The sequence below is a fragment of the Caretta caretta genome, chromosome 11 (assembly GCF_965140235.1).
Source record: "Caretta caretta isolate rCarCar2 chromosome 11, rCarCar1.hap1, whole genome shotgun sequence".
In the NCBI taxonomy this organism is placed as follows: Eukaryota; Metazoa; Chordata; order Testudines; family Cheloniidae; genus Caretta; species Caretta caretta.
In genome coordinates, this window is record NC_134216.1 from 77369339 (window position 1) to 77391523 (window position 22185).

Genomic DNA, 22185 nt, shown 5'->3' on the forward strand with positions numbered 1-22185 from the left:
GAACTGCCTAGGGGAAACTGAGGCACCCCCACACTATTCAGAGGAAACATTAAGAACAGTCCCACTTCGTCACAACGATGGATCGTGTGGTGTGGTCAGGGTGAAAGCTGGAGGCATGTAGGTAGGAACAGCGGTCAGTAGGTTTCCGGTATAGGGTGGTGTTTATGTGACCATCGCTTATTAGCACTGTAGTGTCCAGGAAGTGGATCTTAATCGCGTCTCTGCTAAGGCTGCGTCTACACTCCCCCTTGTGTCGGTAGAACGTATGTGGCTCGGGGTGTGAATAAGCCACCCCCCGAGTGACACAAGTTACACGGACCTAAGCGCCGGTGTGGACAGTGCTATGGTGCTGGGAGAGCTTCTCCTGCCAACATGGCTACGGCTGCTCGTTGAGGGTGGAGAGCTCCCTCCCGTCGGCTTCCAGCCGCTCCAGTAGAGACTGCCACTGGGGGCCACGTCACTCACAGCTGTGAGGGCCGAGCGGTTAAGGGGTTGGACTCGAAATCCAATCGGGTTTCCCTGCGCAGGTTCAAATCCTGCTCACAGCGAGGCCTGTGTTTTAGCCACACTTGCTCACCAGGGCAATACATCTCCACCGGCCCTGAGACCCTCTCCATACACTCCCCACCCCAAGTAAACCCTGTTCTGCTCCTTTCATGGGGATGCCTGGGATGGTGCCTCACGCTGTGTCCCTGCGGTCTCAGGCCTCTGCCCCTCACCCAGCGCCCCCCGGCTCAGCCCCACCCCTGGGTGCTGCTCCTCTCCAGAGCGTGGAAGGAGCTGAGCACAGGCAACCCGTAGAAGAGGCCACAGGAGCCTGAGCCTCCCCCAAAAGGCCGTCCATGCGGGGGGGAAACGCTGGGGATGTGGGGCGGGTCTCCCCGCCGGAGGCCCATGGGCTCGTGGTCAACTTTCGAGCGCTGGAAGCGAAGCTCCAGAGAAGTGGGGGCCCCGCCTGCACCCCGCTCCCCTCTGCCTCTTAGCCCGATGCCCTGCTCTTGCTCTGCCTCTTCCCATCCCCCCTCCGCCTCTTCCCCCAAAACCTGCACCCCAACCCCCCTCGGCCTTTTCCCCCGCAGCCCCATCTTCTCGTGCCTCTTCCTGTCCTGCTCCACCTCCTTCCCCAAGGACCCCACTGCCCCCCGCTCACCGAAGACAGAGAAAAGGGACGGGTGCCTGGCCCCATGGCCCCCGGTAGCCCCCCTTCGGGGAAAGGGGCAGAGAGGAGCAAGCAGGGGGTGAGTGGAGTCCTGGGGGAAGAGGCGGAGAGGAGCGAGGGGCAGGTAGGGGGACCTCGGGGGCCAGAGGAGTGAACAGTGGGTGGGTGGGGCCTCGGGGGAAGAGGATGACTGGGGGCGGGGCCTCTGTGGCAGGGCCATGCTCTAGGCGCCGGTGGCCCCCCAACTTCTCGGGGTCATCTGAAACCCAGGATGAAGGTGACACAGGGCCTGGTTCCTCTTTGGGCTAAGATTCCATAACACCTCTCCCTTCCTGGCAGTGTGAAGGGGCTGCACAGGGGCATAAAGCCCTCCAGACACGGCCGGAGACAGGGAAAGGGCCGTCAATGTGGAAGAGAATCAGGCCCAGAGTTAGACAAGGGGTGCAGAGAATATTCTGGATTCTGGTCATTGCACTTCGCCCTTGCTCGAAATGCTTCCTGTATTTTCTCCATTTCACTCCCTGACTCTCGATATCTGCCCCTTTCCCCGTTTCGTCCTCAGAATTAGCACATTCAGCCAGTTAATCGCAGCAATCCCGCCATAAGACGGCAGCCTGAAATCTCAGCTCTCCCCCGCCCCTCGCACGAGACCTGCTGCCAGCTGAACTGGAGAAAGAGTGGGGAACGTCTCTGGCAGAGGGTGTAAAACAGACACTAGGAAAAGGTGAGTTTTCACAGGGATTTCCTCAAAGTAGGAGAAACTTGGGGTGCCAGTTAGTGCCCAGAAAACCCTTCAGGGATCAAACAAACCAAAGGCCCAGCCCACCCCGATCTGGGCTCCACGTGGGAATGAGCAGGGGGCTGCTGAGACACACACAGACTGCTGGGCACGCACGGACTGTGGCTGGAGAGGGGGCTGCCAAACCTCCCTCGGGTGACCAGACAGCAAGTGTGAAAAATCGGGACGGGGGTGGGAGGTAATTGGAGCCTATATAAGAAAAAGACCCAAAAATCGGGACTGTCCCTCTAAAATCGGGACACCTGGCCACCCTAGACCTCCCCCACAGACTGCCACTGAGTGAGCGGGGGGCAGTTGCACAGACCTGCAGTGACCACACGGATTGTGAGGTTTGCTCCCCTCCTGTCTCCAGTGGGGCTGAGGTTTCTCCCTGAGCCTGCTGAACCCTGTGGCCCTTCCCAGCCACGCCCGTGGGAGCAGAAAACACCGAGAGACCAGGCCGGGGAGGTCATATGGTTTATTGGACCCGCTTCTGTTGGGGAGAGAGACCAGGGCCTGAGGACGAGCCCTGCGGAGCTCGAAGGCTTGACTCTCCCCAGCAGAAGTTGGAGAATGAAAGAGATCCCCTCCCCGCCTTGTCTCTCTAATCTCCTGGCACCGACCTTGCAAACAGAGAACTCTGAGGCAGTTCAGTGCTTCCGACCGAGCCCCAGGAGCCCGTATGTAACACGGACGTTGCACTCATTCAAACAGTGCCTAGCGCAGCTGGGGGACGGGCTTCAAGCTGCTGACAGCCACAGCTCCTTCTGTGCCCCAAACCGGGGGCGACTGCGCCTACCGGCCAGACCCCTCTGTTCCAGAACGGAGGTGCCCTTTGGTCTCTCAGCCCGGCGCTCTCACACAACCACAGCAGCTCCAGTCACCAGGTCCCCTCTTGGCGCAGTGGGAGGGGGCAGCAGGACAGAGCAGGCAGGCCACCGAGGGGGAAGTGTGCTCCGGGAAGCTGTGACTCTGTCAAGGATTTAGGTGTCATACCGGGCAAGCCGCTCAACATCCGCTCCTGGTGCGATGCTGTGGGGAACAGGGCCAAAGCCATCAGTGATGACGGGGGGATTTTCTTGGTTTTTCAATGGTTTGCATGCCTCAGTTTCCCTGGGTGCTGTTTGTTTAACGAGGTGGCACTGGTGGGAGAGGTAGTTTGTTGTTACAGAGGACCAGCGGTGATCTCTCCTGTCAGTTGGGCCCTCAGGCAAAGGCCTGGAGAATGGATACCCCAGCGACTGGTGAGCGGGAGGCCCAGCTTGGAAGTCACAGCCAGGTCGGGCCAGTAGTAGGACAATGGGCTGAGGAGAGAAGACCCGGTGACTGCTTCCAGCCAGGGGGAAAGAAAAGAGGGAGGAGAGGAGAGGCTGAGATAGAGGAGACCCAGGCAGCCGGTTCACCTGGGACAGAAGACAAAGGACACAGGCTTGTGGGAAGGTGATATCGGACGCTTAGCTGGAAGGAGGGGGCTTCTGGACTGGGGAGAGAAAACAGCCAGAGCCCACGCGGGTGCAGGAGAGACCTAGATGGACTGTGCAGAGGGAGATTAGGCCTAAGGACCTGAGAGTTTCCTGTGCTGTGTTCAGACGCTCAATAAACCCCTCTCTTTTACGCTGTCTGAGAGTCATGGCAGTCTCGAGATCGGGGTTGCTTTCTTCCCTCTGGGAGTAGAGGCCCCAGAGGTCCAGAGTGAGGGGACTCCCTGAGGGGGCCCACGGCAGACAGGCATGCTCAAGGCTCAGAGAAGAGGGGTTGCAGGAGGCGGAAGGGCCTACGGCTTAACCCTCGAGAGAGTGGATCTCCGAGAAGGGCTGTCACACTGAAGGGGGTTCCTCCCAAGGACTGTACGAGGCTGAGAGAGAGCACAAGTCCTGTGAGTCCGTGACGCCATCCATGGATAGATAAAGAGAGGATGGAAAGGGAGGTGATTCAGCAGTGGGGAGACTGACACTGGAATAATGCATCCCGTTCTGGTGTCCACATTTCAAAAATAACGTTAAAAAAAACTGGAGAGGGTGCAGAAAAGAGCCATATTTGAGGGATGGAGAAGACTTATAAGGAGGGATTGAAAAACTCAGTCTGTTTAGTGTTTAAAAAGATGGAGAGGTGAGCTGATGGCAGCCTGCAAGTGCCTTCGCTGAGAGAAAACACCAAGTATTTAAAGGGCTCTTTAGTCTTGCAAAGAAAGGCAGAACAAAAACCAATGGCTGGAAGCAGAAATCAGAAAAATTCTCCTTAGAACAAGGCAGAGATCTGTAAGAGGGAGGGCGACTCATCACTGGAACAAAGTGGCAAGAGAAGTGATGGATTCTCCATCTCTTGATGTCTTCCAGTGAAGACTAGATGCCTTTCGGGAAGGTGCTTTAGTGCAAAAGCAGCTCTTGTGACACACGGGAGGGCTGGGAGATGCAGGGCATCATATTAGATGCTCCAATGGTCCCTTCTGGCCTTAAGTCGACTAATTTATGAAAAACTGGTGGTTTATTGTATAGCCGGCTCCATCCCCCGACTCACCAGTCATTGAGTGCGGAGATCCGGGGGCAACAACTCCAAGCTCCAAGAGGCTGGGAAGGGGCAGAACATGAGCTGGGAGGGGAGGGGTGGGGGGGCAGTGACATCACTAAGGCCTTTTGCAGGACCTCAGCCCATTGGGCAAAGGTGGTGGGGAGGGGGTGACCTCACAGAGAGACCCCGACATCAGCGGGGCAGGGCCGAGGTGCAGGGCCAGGGCAGTCGCTGAGACCCCCCCGGCTTTGCTGCCGCACGTCTCCTTCTCCCGGTCTCCCCTCGAGGACGGGGAGAGAATTAGGATTTACGTCGTAGCATGAGGAGGAGCCTCTGTGGAGTTTTCTCCTTTCCTACCCCTGGTTGTGCCAGAAAACGAACGTCCCTTGGACAAGGTCGGAGGCTGCGAGAGGTTTGGAACCTGTTGGGTCTGATGCACCTGCTGCAGGCAGAATTCTCGGCACAGAAAACACTGGCTTAAGGGGGCAGAATGTGATTTCCTACCGAGCGCTTTGACGCTTGGAATCACTGGGGACCTTGGGGTTTATCCTTTTTTGTTTCCCTTTTCCTCTTTCCTCCCTCCTTTCTCCTCTTCTCTTGCTTCTTTTTTCCCTGTTTCCCTCTCTCTCCCAAGGAGGAGGGTGGGCAAGGGGGGGTTGCTCTCATCGCGGGAGGTCCTCACAAAGAGGTGGGTCTGGATCTGAGAGCGATCCGCTCTGATGGTGACCTGGCCGTCCTGTGGGACCTCTGGTGAGACCTCTCAGCCGCCCGCCCCTCAGAGTCTCAGGGCTGGTTTGCCGAGCGGGGGGCTATCGACAGCGAGGAGACTCAGGTCCTTTTGGTCTCGTTTCAAATCAGGCAAATAAGTCACAATCAATGCAACGTATGGGATTAATCTTGCTGCTTCAGGGGCGGAAGGAGGCAGGGTCTTGGGGGAAGGGGTGGAGCGGGGGAGTCTAGGGCGGAGGGGGGGTTGCCCCGGGCCCGCACCCCCCTCGGGACGGCCTTGGCAGCAGTATTGGTCCCACCCCGCGGCAGGGCCGGGCTGGAACCAGGTACGGCCGGGGCAGGGCAGGGCAGGGCAGGGGGTGGGGGAAAGCTGGGCGGGCGGGAGCCGGGGGAGGTACCTCTCTCCAAGCCAGACCTCGTAACCTGAGATCCAGAGAGGCAGGGGGGGCTCAGGACACACCCCTCCCATCGGCCTTTCCCGTTGGTTAGCGTCGGTGTGGAGATGCCTCGCACGCTGGGTTTTGTGGGTCCTACTTTCAGGCACCTCCTTCTTCCTGTAAGCGGGGGAATAGTCCCGCTCTTGTAGGGAACTGTCCTGGCTTCTGCACGACCCCGGTGAAGTGGGCTAGCGAAAGGATCTGAGTCCTCGCTCCCACTCCCTTTACCCAGTGGCCTCCCTGCCCTGGAGGACTCCCCTTCCACTCTCCTGTCTGGCAGAGTCCTCGTAACCCCGACAAGGCTGGGCCCAGGATTCTTGGGGGGCTCGACCCCCAACCCTGCGGTGGTCAGCTAGGACAGGGGCTAGGGTGTCCCCACTCCGGGGTACTCTCTCTGCACTGGGCACTTCTCTGACCCACTGACCATGACATACAATTTAAAGCAAATGCAAGTTATTTAATCAACAATTAATTTAAAAAAGAATAAGGGAAAATGGGAAAGGTGAAAGGAAACACATCACCCCGCTCTGTGGCAGGGAACATCACAAACAGCGTCTCTGGAACGTCAGGGCAGTTCACAGTCTGCTCCTTGTGAGTCCCAGGCCCCTTCTCTGGCCCTGGCCGTGCTGCGGGGATGCTGCGGGTCGGACACTCGCTCTGGTGGTGGCCACACGCTCTCAGGCGCGAAGTGGCAGGACCCTTCTTCCCAGTGTGGCCCCCGCCGTGTCGGGGTTACGATCCAAGCCTGGCCTGCAGAGCCCCTTGGCTGAGGCGTCTCCCTGTGCGGGGCCCGCTGCCCAGGGTCCCCCTCGCTCTCCCCAGCTGCTCACCGCACCCAGCTCCGGACTGCTCCAGCCCCAGCCCCACCACTCGGTCTCTGCACGGCTGCTGCTCTGCCCCCAGCTCCCTGGGCTGCTTCTCTGGCCCCTCTGGCTCTGGTTGCTCCCACGACAGGTCTGCTCTCTCTGGGCTGCTTTACTGGTCCCTCTGGATCGGCACAGCTCCGCTCCCCAGCTCAGCTCGGGCCCCTGCTTTCTCCTTAGCTCGGCCCCACTCTGTCTGTCTGAGCCAGGCAAATCCAGCTCTCACAGAGGACGGGACCCCCCTGGCCTCCTGACTCCCTCATTAGCCTTCTCGCCCTGTCATTCAGGCTGACCTGGAGCGTTGGCCTCTCCCCATTGTTCCTGGGGACTATCAGTCTCAGGGTCCTGGTTTCCCATCGACCCTTCCCCTTTTAGTACTGGGAGCGAGCCAACCAAAACACCCCCACTGACTGTTAGTAAGGGGGCAACAGTCCCCTTATATTTAGGCTGTAGCTGGGGGGGGGTTGAGGATTGGCGGCATCTCAGTGTCAGATTTAGGGAGCTAAAGTGAAAGTAGCAGCCAAGCCCAGCTCAGTATTTTTGTGGAGCTAGCCCTTGGTGCCTAACCTGTTTGGAACAGCCCACTAGGCCCCCATCTGTGTTGTCAGGTGCCCGATCCCAGACCTACATTATTTTAAACAGATGCTTTTGAAAAACGTACCAAAAGTCTAACGGGCTCTAAAAATCAGCTGAATACATTCCGGGCCTACAAGCACTAAAATACTTTCATCAAAACAGTGTCTTGTGCTTTGAACGGTATCACGACATGGCAGGGGCTGACAGTCAGTGCTAAATGTGTGAAGACCCATTTTTCATGATTCTTGATAAAGCCAGTCAGCAAATGTCGTCTAGGAGTAAGTGCTGTAATTATGGGGAAGAAAAATCTGCATTTTTCACACGTAACAGAAGTGGAATAACTGCATTCAAAAATAAAATGATGAAAAACTTGAAAGGCCACAAGCCCTCTCAGTCCTACTACTTGTTCAGCCAATCGCTCAGACAAACAGGGGCTTGTTGACATTTGCAGGAGCTAATGTTGCCCACTTCTCGTTGACAGTGTCACCTAAAAGGGAGACCAGGCATTCACAGGGCACTGTTGTAGCTGGCATCGCAGGATATTGACAGGCCAGATGTGCTGAAGAATCATACGTCCCTTCGCGTTTCAGCCACCGTTCCAGAGGTCATGCGTCCATGCTGATGACAGATTGAGATGTCACCAGCGGAAGGTTCATTTTCTTGTTCGATGGTTTGGATCTTGTCGTTTCCACATTGGCGTGTTGCTCTTTTCAGACTTCAGAAAGCATGCGCCACACCTCATCCCGCTCAAATTTTGGAGTCCAATTTCAGACTCTTAACTCTTGGGTCAAGTCCTGTGGCTATCTTTAGAAATCTCACATTGGTCCTTCTTTGCCTTTTGTCAGATCTGCAGTGAAAGTGTTCTTAAAACGAACACCACGTGTTGGGTCATCATCTGAGATGGCTAGGAGATGAAATCTGTGGCAGAGTGCAGGTAAAACAGAGCAGGAGACAGACAATTCTCCCCCAAGGAGCTGAGTCACCGATTTAATTCACACATTACTTTTTTTTAACGAGTATCATCAGCATGGAAGCATGTCCTCTGGACTGGTGGCAAAAGCATGCAGGGGCATACGAATGTTTAGCATGCCTGGCACATAACTACCATGCAATGCTGGCTACAAAAGTGCCATGCGAACGCCTCTTCTCAACGTCCGGTGGCCTTGTAGGCGCGAAACGTTTACACTGTTTTCCTTTTGGGTGCAGTTCTGGAACAAAACAAAAAATCTACATTTGTAAGTTGCATTTCACGGCCAAGAGCTTGCACTGCTGCACTTTTATGAGGGGAACTGAAAAATGCTCTTTCTTTTATTACTTTGACAGTGTAAATATTTGTAAACCATCATCCTAGAACGTGAGCCCTGTATTCTGTGTTGTCATGGACATCAGTATATTTGAAAAAAGGAGAAAAACACCCCAAAATCTTTAATACATTTCAGTTGGTATTCAATGTTTAACAGGGTGATCAATCATATCTAAAAAAATCACAATTAAAAAATTAATCATGATTAATTGCAGTTTTAATTTTTTTAATTGCGATTAATTTTTTTGAGTTAATTGCAAGAGTTAATTGCGGTTCTCCCTGCCCCAGCCCAGAGCCTGCACCCCCACCCTCTTCCCACACACCCTCTCCTGCACCCAAACTCCCTCCTACACCCCCACCCCTTCCCCCAGCCCAGAGCCTACAACCAAACTCCGTTCCAGAGCCTGCAGCCCCTCCCTCCGCAGCCCCTCCCATCCCCAAACTCCCTCCCAGAGCCTGCACCCCTCCACCCATCCTGCACCCCCACCCTGTGCCCCAGCCCGGAGCCTGCACCCAGCACCCAAACTCCATCCCAGAGCCTGCAGCCCAGACTCCATCCTAGAGTGGTGAATAGGACAGATTACTAACTCATCACGGTGGGTTTCAGCCCCCTAGGATCACCTGTCAGGATTTTTCCTTCCTTTAAAGAGGGCAGAACCCAAACCCCATTCAGAAGATGCGGGGAATCTTACAGTAAAGTCTTCCCACATAGTCCCCTCTGTAATCCCATCTGTCAGAGCTTGCCTTACCACACGAAAATAAGGCCACAGAGTGGTAACCACACAAACAAGACTTTATTTACGATGGGGGAAAGGACTAGGATAGGCTAGAGAAGGGGTGGAGTAACAAAACTTTAACTCTGGAAATGCTCCACTCTCACAAACAATTACACCCGCGAGGAAATGTTGATGTGCTTTCTACCTTCTCTTGCAGGGAGAGCGATGGACAGCTTCTGCTCTCTTGACATTGGACGTCAGGGACAGACTTCGATGATGGACACAGGACCGGGTGAGTAGACCTAACTAAAAACCCTCCCTATCCCTCTTTGCGTCGTCTCTGCCTGGATGTTAGACCCTATCTACGCGGATTCAATCCGTGCGTGGGAGTGTGCTTCCCAACCCAAATGAATATAGCCAATGGCAAAAGGTCACCAGATTCTTTTGCCAAGTCCAAGATGGCCACCTTATAGATAACACAAAACGTACATGCCTTTCTTCCCTTCTTTTACGAAAATTTGGCAGGGGCAAACACCATTTTACACACCCAGAGAATGCATTTGACCAATCAGGGGACGTTGCGGGGCAGGGTGACCCATCCAGAAGGGGGTTGTATGTCCCCTCTGAGAACTCCTCCCTCTGTCCTCTACAACTGAAGTGGACGTCAGCTCTGTAGGACCACCCCGAGAGGGGATTTGACCAAATAGGGGAAGTGCCATAGTGGAGTGAGCTGCCCGCAACAGGATCCTGTGGTCCCTAAAAAGTCCTCACACCGCCCTTTACCAATTGGCGAGGGTTTCTCTCCCACCTTAGGCCATCTCAGAAGGTAAACGTGTACCAATCCAGAACAGGTTTAGCCCGAAGGCCTAGGCCATGATTTCTGCAAAAGACATCCTTGGAACGAGACGGGCTCTTCCACGCAGTGTTGTGTTGCGACTTCCAGGAGGATGCTGCCAGCCACGCAAACATGGAGCTCCAGAGATCGGCGGCTTCTGGCCTAGACCTTCGGGCATTGCCTATTCTGATCGGTACGTTACCCTTCTGGGATGGCCTATGGGGTGTGTGAAACCCTGACCTATTAGTAGAGGACAGTGGGGGGATTTCATGGAGCAGTGATGGGCCCCTCTTGCGGGCAGGTCACCCCACCATGGCACTTACCCAATTTGGCAAAATCCCCTCTCTGGCTGGTCCTCAGGGGCTGAGGCTCACCCCAACTGGGAGGAGTTCTCGGAGGGGTCACGTGACCCACTTCCGGATGGGTCACTCTCCCCCAGAACTTTCCCCCATTGGTCAAATCCATTCCTGAGGCAGATGGATGGAGATAAAACACCCCCAGATTGGTAGAGGAGTGGCAGGAGCTCTTAGAGAGGTCACATGCTACTCCTTGCTTCTACTCATATTTGCATCCTGACCCCGAAAGTCTTATATCATGGTGTGGGTCTTATGGTGACAGATGGGCGATGCCTTAGGGGTAAAGGGGCGAGGTCCCATGGGTGAAACTAAATAACTGTCCTTAGCCTCAGGGTGCTTTGGCCTTATGGCCAGAGCCAAAATGGCAGCCCTCCCACTCAGGGCTGTGTGGCCCAACGCCCAGAGTCCGTGCGGCCGCCCGCTCCGTCGGGGCTGTGTGGCCCAACGACCAGAGTCCGTGCGGCCGCCCTCTCCGTCGGGGCTGTGTGGTCCAATGGCCAGAGTCCGTGCGGCCGCCCTCTCCGTCGGGGCTGTGTGGCCCAACGACCAGAGTCCGTGCGGCCGCCCGCTCCGTCGGGGCTGTGTGGCCCAACGACCAGAGTCCGTGCGGCCGCCCGCTCCGTCGGGGCTGTGTGGCCCAACGACCAGAGTCCGTGCGGCCGCCCTCTCCGTCGGGGCTGTGTGGTCCAATGGCCAGAGTCTGTGCGGCCGCCCTCTCCGTCGGGACTGTGTGGCCCAACGACCAGAGTCCGTGCGGCCATCCTCTCCGACCGGGGCTGTGTGGCCCAACGACCAGAGTCCGTGCGGCCGCCCTCTCATCTGGGGCTGTGTGGTCCAATGGCCAGAGTCCGTGCGGCTGTCCTCTCCATCCAGGGCTGTGTGGCCCAACGACCAGAGTCCGTGCGGCCGCCCTCTCCGTCGGGGCTGTGTGGCCCAACGACCAGAGTCCGTGCGGCCGCCCGCTCCGTCGGGGCTGTGTGGCCCAACGACCAGAGTCCGTGCGGCCATCCTCTCCGACCGGGGCTGTGTGGCCCAACGACCAGAGTCCGTGCGGCCGCCCTCTCATCTGGGGCTGTGTGGTCCAATGGCCAGAGTCCGTGCGGCTGTCCTCTCCATCCAGGGCTGTGTGGCCCAACAACCAGAGTCCGTGCGGCCATCCTCTCCGACCGGGGCTGTGTGGCCCAACGACCAGAGTCCGTGCGGCTGTCCTCTCCGTCGGGGCTGTGTGGCCCAACGACCAGAGTCAACGGCTGTGCTGTCTAGTGGCACAATGGGGACGTGGGCAGCCACCCGAGGATGAATGGCAGCCAGGGCAGGGGGACCCAGACTCTCCTTACTCCCCCTTGCCCTAGCCCAGGGCCTTGTCCGTGGCCAATGTGTTTGCCGTTGAGTCAGTGGGGATCCAACCAGAACATGCTGACGTCACTCAGCATGACAATGGCTTGTTCACCCAGGTTACTTCAGAGGAGAAGTCTCTCGGCCACGGGCTGGGGGTCTCTGGGCTCCCGGCGTGGGAAACTCCCAGACACTCCGATCTCCCTTGGACGTCTGCAGGCACCCGGGGGTGCGGCTGGGTCTCGGCGCCTCGGGGCTCTGCAGTCAGGGGCTTCAGCTGCTTCTGGACTGGTGCATCCTCCATTTTCGGCGCTCTGCCTAGCGTGAGCTGAGCTGCTCCCTTTCACACTGGTGCTCCAGTTGTCGCGTGTCCGGCAGGGCTGGGGAGGGGCTTGGCTTCCTCCGCCTAGACTGTGGGGTTACGTGGGGCTGGTACACCCCGGCACACGCTGCTCGGCCTCTTCTGTCTCCTCCTTCCCGTGCAACAGCTGCTTTGCCATCTCACAAGAGATGGGATCAGTGGTGGGCTCAGTTGGCTCCTGTTGGCCTCTAGATGTCTGGAAGAGGGAGAAAGGGCAGGAGCACAAATTAGAAAAACAAAACCTTCAAGCAGGGTGGTTTTCTACAGCACAAAACCACCCCACTTTGCTAATGTTCATTTGCAACTTCCCGGAGAGCTGGCATTTCTTAAAGAGAGCACCCAACCCCCGGCAACCTCCGCTACCCTGGGGGCTGGCAATGGTTAAAGGGAGTCTGGGAGAATTTCTCCTCTCTCCGCCTGGCTCTGATGAGTGAGGGAACCACATGCGAGAAGCTGTGTGAATGTCGGGCTCTGTGCGGTGGGGTGAGATGTCCTACATGGTGCCCAAAGGTGGGGTTGTGCTGACTCTGCAGTGACTTCATTCCAGGGAGAGAGATGTCAGAGATCAGCTCCAGGGTGCTGCCCTGTAACAGTGGGTGGGAATGGGGCAGAAGTGGGGCAATGGTGCACTCAGGAAAGGAGCCGTGCTAAGGGGGGCCCGAGCTGCAGCCTCTAAAACCCCTGTGTGCTGCGTTCCAGCCGGGCCGGCTCTGCCTGGCTGGGGTGGGGGCGAGGCAGCTCCACGCGCTGCTCTTCCTGCCCCCCCGCAGCCACGTCGCCGCGACCAGCACTGCACCGGGAACCTCTGTCCCGGGGGCTGCTCTTCCCTGTCGGCTCTGCCCTCCCCCCGCGCGTCCCCCCGCAGCTCCCATGGGCCGGGAATCGTTAATCCGGCCCTGGCCCTACTCCCCAGCCTGTTCCAATCCTGCTCTTGACTCCTGACTCCGGCTCCAACCCTTGGCTCCCCTCGGCTCGACCTCCACCACTCTGAGCACGCGGCCCCAGCGCCCCTGCTCCAACCACTGGGCCCAACCAGCCGTGCTTTGGCTTCTGACCCCAGCGATATGGAGGAGTCGTTCACCGCACTGCTTTCCATGTGTATGGCCCTGCCCTGGTCAGCGCTGGTTTTCATCTGCCATGGTGCTGCCCAGTCACATGGCTTGATTACATCCCTTTGAACTTCTTCAAAGTCTTCTCTAGGCTGATTAATCTGCACAATCTTGTGTCATCTGCCAATATCCACCTCGTTGTTCAGCCCCGGTTCCAAACATAAGAACATGAGAAAGGCCAGACTGGGTCAGAGAAAAGGTCCATCTAGCCCAGTATCCTGTCTTCCGACAGTGGCCACTGCCAGGTGCCCCAGAGGGAGTGAACAGACAGGAATCATCCAGTGCTCTATGCCCTGTCACCCATTCCTAGCTGCTGGCAAACAGAGGCTAGGGACACCAAAAAGTTGATCAGCGTCTGCTGTACGTACCATAGCAGGACAAAGAGCTCTTCTGTGTCGGTCCCGGTTCCCTAGTCAAATGCATAACCCGACACGAGATTTACAAGCTTCTGCAACCATTTATAATGTCTGTTGAGAATGTACCACGTGGTCCTGTCAGATTTCAAAGGCACTTCCTGAAAAGCTGAAACCAAGAGGAAACGGGTTGAAAAGCCTCTGGTGCTGATGTGCCTGGTGCCTAGGAAATCTCCACTCCCGATGGCCATCGCCCCCTGCTATTAGCTCCCCAAGAGTCTAAGGGCACAAGAACAACAACTCCGCTCCTCCCAAAATAGCCCTGCACAGAGAGGAGACCCCATTCTTGTCACTTCCCCCTCCGCCGGCCTACACCCGTACACACACCCCTACACACAGACGGTTGGGGGCACTTGTTCTTTTGATGGAACAGGAAAGTGACAGCCGCAGCGACATTAAACCATCCAACATTTAGGCCGAGATCCACAAAGGGATTTAGGCTCCTAATGTCTACTGAAATCTTTTGTGGCCCTGTGCCTTCATTCCTCAAGAGGTCACAGGGAGAAGTGTTTCCCATGTGCCCTCATGGGATTTCCTATGAGCTGATAACCAATCTCGGAGGGAATCTCCCTGGCCTGCAATCACTCCAGTACAGGGAGGGCAGGTGATGAGGATAATTGTCAGCATCATCATCATCCTTCATAACAACGGCTCTTTTCAATTCTGTCAGGCCTTCCATTACAGACTTTCAGACCTTTATGAAGACACTTTCCCCACACAGCTTTAAGGTTACGTCTATAGTAGGAGATAGAGATGCAATTCCCCTGCTCCCATACACATTTTGTGGTACCTCGATGACGCTCGCATGACCATCCTTCTTCCTTAAACGCTGTCCTTAGACAGAGAGGGACCTGTGTCCACATTCAAACCTGTGTTCGGGCCCTGTGCTGCACCCCTGTACTTCCCACAGAGGCACAAACACACAGAGGTATTTCCTTACCTTCATACAGGCGGGAGATGCCATCTTCATTCACTGTTTCAGACAACAAATCACAGTAATGGTGGATAGTATTTCCTAGACATACAATGAATACAATGGATCTCATTACTTTTCAAATCCTTCGCTGAAAACTGCTGAAGATGCAGCCATTTCCCCAAGACAGCCCTTCGGAAAATTAAATACATTCCTTACATCTGTTCACAAAGCAGATTAGATAAAGCATCAGATGCCCAGCAGTTACTGAGAAGCTGATTTCTAAAGGAGACTGAATTCACATCAAACCAGCATGATGTGAATTCAATCTCCCCTAGGCGCAGCCAAAGAGCTGTTGTGGACAGGGGAAGTTGGTGCAGTCAATACAGCTAAGTTGCTCCCTTCATCTTGGAATACATGTTAATTCTCTCTCTCTCTCTCTCTCTCTTTCTCTCTCTTACACACACACACCCCCCGTTTTAGGATTCTGGTGCTGTCGGAGGGAACAGAGCAGCTGTCTAGAAAAGGGCCTTGAAGGAAACATTTAAAAATCTGAAGTGAATTTGCTCTGCTTACCAATGAACAAGGCTGCAGAGTGTCGTATTGTTGTCTGTGAGCTTTCCAGGTAGTCTAGGGCCTGGAACAGGAATTTGGGGATGTGGCTCTTGTTGTTCTGCATCTGGAAAGAAAGAAGGAAGAAATGCACAATATACAAATGACATGTTCTCCCCACAGCGAATAGTCCAGGAAAGCCAAAGCATATAGCCAGGCCATGGCAACCGCCAATACGAACCCATACACCAGAGCAGCACCTCTCTGAAGTCACTGTTGTGTTCTCCAGAACCTCCGCTTTCATTTGAAAAGACAAAAGTTTGGAGGTCTGACAGTTGTGGAGGAAAATGTCAACAATGGGAACGGATTGTAACTCCTGCAGAAATGAACCAGCAGAGAGCCTGGAATAGCGTCTTGCAACCCGACCGAAGCGGATGGGTCCTCAGGCTGTGGGGTTAGAAAGGTCTCTCTCAAGTCCCCATTCACCCCTCTCAAGGCACAAGGAATTCACCTACCAGGCACTTCCCGACACTCTTCAAGAGCTGTGAGGAGCCATCCCAGGCCATGCTGCGGAACAGCCTCTTCAAATGAGCCCAGCCGAGAAACACTGCGCAGCGGAAGAGCGTCAGTTTACATCGCTGCAAGAGAAGGGGAGACCAAGAGGGTTCTCACTGAGAGAGGGATAGTCTGGGGGACACTGGACCTTCTCCACCCCTTGTGCTGTGTGCTGTGAGGATGGATGAGGCACGAGGCTCCAGCAGGGAGTGAAGCAGGGAGGAGAAGATTCTGCTTGGGCAAGGGGCTCTGGCGAAGACTGGAGTGGGGGCCCCAGGGGATTCTGGCTCTTTGCTCTGAAGGAAATAATGTCCGTGGCACTTACCAGTGTCACACTCTCCTCCTGGTCTGCAAGATGCAGCAGCAGCGGGAGCAAGCAGTGGATGATTTCCTGCTGCACGAGGGCTTTGTCCGGGTCCTGCACCCTGCTCACCACGTTGCCAAGCAGTGAAATGGCAGCTGAGCGCACACTGCCCCTCTCCTGGCAATGACACACAGGGTGTGGGGACACCCGGTTAAAGCTAGGCAGTATCAGAGCAGAACGCGACAGAGTCATAATCCGCCCCCTGCTCCGGTTCCCCCGTGTGAACTGACTTGGCTGGCGGGAGCAGGGCGGACACCAGGCCAGCGCCATAGACGTCTTGTGCAGGGCCTGAGACCCTGTGCAGGACAGCGCAGCCCCAGGGTGTCCCAGAGGCAGTTTCTGTCTGGAGAGCCCAGAATCCCAGAACCCGAGAAGATTTGGGGAGAGGGAGAGAAGTCTGCTGGAGACTGGTCTGGGGAAGGGGAGAAGCCGCTGCTGGAGCCTTGCAGGGATTCGCTGCTACAAAACACAGCATTTCTTTTGCTCTTCGGTGCCCCCGAGAGCCGGGCCATTCCCGACCCACCTCTTTCCTGCTGAGAATCTCCACCTCTTTGGGGGCCTGTGTTCTCCAGACAGCTGGGCATCTGCCCAGGGCCAGGCCCCCTCTCCCCCAGACCAGGCTGCAGCAGGGGCTGGGAGCATGGCGCTGAGACTGAGCTTTGGCGAGAAGAGCTCTGACAGGGAGGTGGCTCAGCAGGAGATTCCCCACCCATGGCAGGGGCGCTCCTTGGAGGCTCCATGGCAGGCTTGAGGGGCGGGAGCCAAGGAGATGGGGAGAGAGAGACAAGGGCATCAGAGACAGGTGGAGGGGGGGAACGGGCTTCTCCTGGGGTTCCAAGCCTTACGTCATCAATGAAGGGGCGAAGGCTGACTGCAATGTCCTGGGAGATGGAGCCAAGCCCCTCCCTCTTGAGGAGGTAGATGATGTCTCCAGCTTTCTGCATGGCCTCCTTGACACACCCTCCATCCCGGTCACAAAACCTGGCCACGGTTCCTGGCAGCTGGGCCTGTAACCATCTCACCTGCAGGAATGAAGAAGGCAACTCATTACTTTCCGGGCTGACAGCCTGGAGCACATGCTGGACCACTCCCGCCTAGGAGAAACCACGGATGGCAGAGCCCCCCAACGGGGCAGAAAGTCGTTCTCCTGTCACTCTGTGCCAGCTGCTCACTGTAACCTTTGTCGTTGCTCACCCCACCTCCCCCATTGCATCCCATCTGCAATCAGGGCTCCGCTCATGGGAGCAGGGAGCACGTCATGCCTTGATTTGCTCAGGAAAGCACCTCCACCATTTGATGGCTGTGTGTTAAACAACAAGGTTTATGTGGGGATCTGGCTCTCGTTTCCGAGCTATTTGAGAGACATCGGCTTCCTTGGTCCCCTGGGCAATCCACGCCTCTTACCTTTTCTGGCTGGAACACAATACTGCCAAGGCCTCGCAGACTGAGCTTACATATGACGGGATTTGTGTCCTTGGTCCATTCCATGAGCTGCGCCCGGAGCTCTGATTTTGTCAGCACTGTGTCAATGGAAGGACTCTGGAGAAACTGCAAAGAGCCAAATCAACATCAGGTTGAGGAACAGAGGTCTTCCTGGGGGGTCTCTTCCCTGGACAGTCGTCTTTACCAAAGGGCCGCTTACTCCCACCCAAAGTCTCTGGTGCGTAGGGAGCCAGTTGCTGCTGTTTCAGTTGGTTCATTCCCAAAAGTTGGACTCATGCACAGCTCACAAATCAACCCCCAGGGAAAGGGGCGTCTCCAGGCCTCATTGAGCGACATGCAGAGACCCCTGGGACAGAAGAAAAGCACAACCTCAGGAAAAGGTGAGGAGAGAAGCATGGTCTTGGGGCACTGGAGAAACCTCTCCTCTTGTCCCATAATCCCATCGAGGCACATCCAGCCAGGAGCAATCTCACCCTGTCTCTCCCTCCCTCTCTTTGCCATGCCCCACAACCATCCTTGTGCAGAGAGGAGCTAGCTGGTGGTAAGGCTGCTGAGCTGCTGACAATGTGCCCCAGAGCTTACTGGCCTGAGCTGCTCTCCAGAAAGCCCCCTTGTGCCTATCAACTAATGTATCTCACCTCAATACAGAAAGCCATGGCAATTGTTCTCTGCTCCTCCTCCCTCTCACTCTGGACGATGGTGATTGCCTCTCTGAAAACTGCAGGGAGCTGAGGGTTCTCACACTCGATCATGGCTCTGGAACATGGAACAGAAAGTCCCTTGTGATTTTCAAGGGGGAGAGAGAGTTCCTCTCCAGTTGCTGGGCTGAGCTGGCAGCCTGGAACAGAGGAATATTTCACACGGAAATCCCATTCCCAAGAGAGACCCAGTGAGGAGGAAACTTTGGGCGCCTACCTTGCAATCAGGCCAACACCCTGTGAGTAGTAATATCGGGAGGCTATTGTGTCCCAACCCTGCTGAAACTGGATGATGGCAAATTCCTTCCAGTAGCCGGGCATGGAGAAAAGAGTCTTCACAGCCTCCACTGACGTGCTAAAGAGAAAAAAATAGCAGTCTCAGGCAACGAGATCAGCCCCAGGCATGGAAAATCTGCACAAGCCCTGGGAAATACAGCATGGTCAGCAGTAGCTAGCCTCCCCGAGGATAGATCCAGTGTGATATCATGGTGCTTCCCTGCCTAATGGGCCCTGTCTACACTGCAGTTTCGTTGAGTTTCTAACCAATTAGTGACACTGTAGCTTCTTAAGATGATTGGTGTCATCACTCCCTATAGCTGAATACTTGATTCTTTACTGTGACAGGTAACAGGACTCAAGCGGGCATGTGGGGTCGGGTCCTTAGTTGGTGTAAGCGAGCAAAGCGATGTCAGTTTACACCACCTGAGGTGTCTTCCGGCGCTCTGGTTTTCCCGTGTAGATGGAAGCCCCTCACTGTGCCCACAGAACCAGATGAACGGGTCCCTCTTCCTCCTGCCTGCCTGTGAGGCTGAGATCCTGCAGGGCCTGGCCCCATGTGCTGCCGGTGTGGTTCTGTCCGCGTTCGGGGACGGAGGCCCACAGATTTGCTCAGCAGGCACTGATGAAAGCACTGACCCTTTGGCGGGTGGCACAGGTGGATGGATGCACAAACATGACTGCTGCCTGAGTGTGTGGGGAAAGCAGCTGGCCTGTGGACGGCGTCAGATGAGCGAGTGTGATTCACAAGAACACACGGCTCTCAACCCTTTTCCCTCAAGAGAGACCTGCACCCAACTGAGCCTGGGCTAACGACAGCACCCGAACCACCGATGGCCATGAACGGACCCCAGGTGTTTAGCAGAACAAATCTGTTCTTCCTTTTCCTTTCAGTCATTACCTTAGGGGGCTGAGGCAGCTGGATCCCTCCTCGGGGCTGGATGTCTCGCTGGCCATGTAGGTCCCTGGCAAGTGCAGATCCATCACATACTGCACTTGCCTAACGCAGAGGATGAGCAGCTGGGGATACATTTCCAGGATGGCTTCTCGGTATCCCCATAGGAAAAGGACCTCATAAATGGTCTTCATTGCCTGAAGGGGAGAAAGAATTTCACTCAACTATCCCAATCTGCCCCCTGCCCCCATTGCCATTTGCGACTGTCCTTTTGTCATGTCTCATTTCCTCTCCAGCGTGTTACAAAAGAGGATTGGCTCCTGAGAGGGGAGGAGACATTTGGAAGCTCCTGAACCTTCCCCCATTGCTGGAACGGAAGCAGGATGGAACCCTATGGAAAGATCAGAAGAGTCTGGGTGACGTTATTCCCCGTTATTTCTCTTAATGGTGCAGACCCTGCGCTTTGGCTTTCCAGCTGTGACTGGACGGGCTGAACCATCCTGAGGAGATGCGTTCTCATAGGCCCAGTGTTTCTGGCCCAGTCAAACGTACTGGACATCTCAAGATCCCATGCTGGGAAGATTTCTAGTCACAGTTTACAAAGCCAGAAACCTGGATACTTCCAAGAGACACCCAAACTGCACCTGCTCACTAAAGGGCCATCTAAAGCAGAAGACGACGGAGCCAGGGTGCCAGCAGAGAAACCACTTAAGATCTGTAACTTTTACCTGGGGGAAACTTTATTTACACCTCTTTGGTTTGATTGGAGGTGGCCAGGACACACGAAGGTCTGGTCTACACGACAGAGTTAGGTCAACACAAGGCCACTCACCCAGCATCACCCTAACTATGGAATTTCCTTCCCATTGGCAGAACTGCCCCTGGGGGCCAAGTTCATAACTCCACGTCCACAAGGGGCAGAGAGTCCAAGTCAATGCAGTTCGGTCGATGCAGTGTCGGCATGGACACCGCGTCGTTTACGTCAACTGACCCTCAGGAGCCTTCCCGCAATGCCCCACCCTGACCGAGGAATCGCGACAAGCGCTTCTGGTGAGGACGTGCGCTGCTGGCACCAGGGCTGGCTCCAGCATTTTGGCGGCCCCAAGCGGAGAAGGGAAAGAAAAGAAAAACCCGATTGAGCTGCCCCCGAAGTGGCGCTGAAGAGGAAGAGAGGGAATGAAGGACCCGCTGCCGAATTACCGCCGAAGACCCGGACGTGCCGCCCCAACTTTCTATTGGCTGCCCCAGGCCCCTGCTTCCTTTGCTGGCCCCCGGAGCCGGCCCTGGCTGACACAAGCAGCAAAGTGCAGCCCCACCCAAGGGATGGGCTTACTGTGGCGGCTGTGAGCCGAGGGAGGTTAGGTCAGCTGAGCTGTGTAGTGGAGCTGTGGCCTGAAGCTCAGAAGGGGTGAAGCTCACACACAGACACACACACACACACAAAGATGCACCATCCTCCCTGCCGTGGTGGGTTCACAAAGTGACATCTCAAATCTCACTTACAGCCAGGGACACATAGCCGCTCTTCTCCTCCCGGCGTCTCTGCTGGAGCTTGTCCAGCAGCTGCCGCAGCACCTCCCTGGTGAGCTGGGGTTCTTCACCCAAGGCCTTCCACAGCTCAAGGGCACATCTGCAGAGTCAGAAATAGAAGTCAGACCTTCCCTGCCTGGCCACCTCTCGCCCTCCCCAGGGAGAGGCTTGCAATGTGGGCAGAAAAGGCGTCTCTCAGTGGAGACACCGATCGGTGTGGGGAGGCTGAGGCTGGGCAAGTCCCTTCAGAGAACGTTGTATTTATTCCTTTCCCCTAATGGGTTATTGTTCCTGAAGCCAGCACCACTGCTTCCAAACAGTGCCCATGAACTGACCACAGAGTGACCAACACACTGCAGACTGCAAAATTCTGCTCTGTTCCGCTAGGGTCAGTGCGGAGGAACTTGCCTGACCTCATTGGAGTTACTCTGGCTATTTGGGGGTGTAACGGAGACCCAGCGTTTGGCCAAGTGTCTCAAAGCACCTCAATCCTACTGCAGTGTGGTGGATGGGGTCAGACACTGAATCAGAACATGCCCTGATAGGAGAGGATTCAGGAGCTTGGAAGGGGAGATTGTACTGCCCAGCGTGACAGAGATGGAAGGAAACTAGCATTGAAATCCCTCTCCTCTCTTCTCTCCATTCTTGCTGATCTAAGTCCTGCTGGTGCCCGCAGGCATCTGCAGAGGAAGACTGCAGACGGATCCAAAAGACTTCCAGTCATTTGACTTCCAAGTTTGGTGAGGAAGCTCGGACATGGTGGTCAAGCCCTGGGGACACTGAGAGCTAGGTTGGACAAATCAAGAGCAAATGGCCTGGAAGCAAGGTCTTCAGGAAGCTTGACTGAAATTCTGTGCCGTGGCTGCCGAGTTTCTACAGCTTGTGAGCACAGCCCCTGGAAAGCACTGTGGCTGTTCCAAGGAATTCAAACCTGAAAGGTTTACAAATCAAACACTCAAAGAAATATGAAAACCAACACTGTATTCCTCTGGTAACTGAATTGGGCAAGAAATTCAATTTCTTTCATGCTGCTCTTCAATTTGCTCTCCCATGTGACACAGATTTGTCTCTGGGCAGTGCAGAACTGCATTGCAGAAGATGCCGAGGAAAGCCGGAGTTTTGACCTCTGGCTAGGGTCCAAGTTGGGTTTCACGGCCCCTAGGGACATGGGGATTGTGTTCTAAACACCTCAGATGGATGACTCTGCAAAGTGACCAGCAATAACCAGCAGGATTCAGAGTTTACAACATATTGAGATGAAAAGAGGCACTCACCCCTCTCAGAGCTATTATTGCCGGCTGTCTGCAGACTCAGGCAGGATGCACTGCATTTATGCTCTGGTCATGTGTGGATGATTTTTTGTCTTTTTTGCAACAATAAGGGCTGGAAATTTCTGTCTTCAGAGATTTACCTCTGCTGCACAGCTCCAGAAGAATGAGTGTATTTTTTCACCAATTCCTCAGCCACGGAATAACTAGGGA

The 22185-nt window shown here is 55.4% G+C and overlaps 1 protein-coding gene and 1 non-coding gene across 2 annotated transcripts; one reads left to right on the forward strand and one right to left on the reverse strand.

Annotated features, from left to right (window-relative positions):
- Positions 1–466: 466 nt before the first annotated feature.
- On the forward strand, positions 467–548 carry TRNAS-CGA (transfer RNA serine (anticodon CGA)). Its single transcript has one exon. It is a non-coding gene; the product is annotated as a tRNA-Ser (tRNA).
- Positions 549–11025: 10477 nt separating this feature from the next.
- Positions 11026–18354, reverse strand: LOC142068481 (maestro heat-like repeat family member 5). The gene is made up of 10 exons (XM_075117629.1): positions 18221–18354; positions 17944–18061; positions 17267–17410; positions 16708–16884; positions 15824–15979; positions 15459–15581; positions 14968–15070; positions 14419–14493; positions 13434–13587; positions 11026–12152 (listed from the first exon to the last, which is right to left on the reverse strand). Exons 1-9 carry the CDS (start codon positions 18322–18324, stop codon positions 13475–13477), a joined length of 1113 nt encoding a protein of 370 aa, XP_074973730.1. The 5' UTR covers positions 18325–18354; the 3' UTR covers positions 11026–12152; positions 13434–13474.
- Between the last annotated feature and the right edge of the window lie 3831 nt (positions 18355–22185).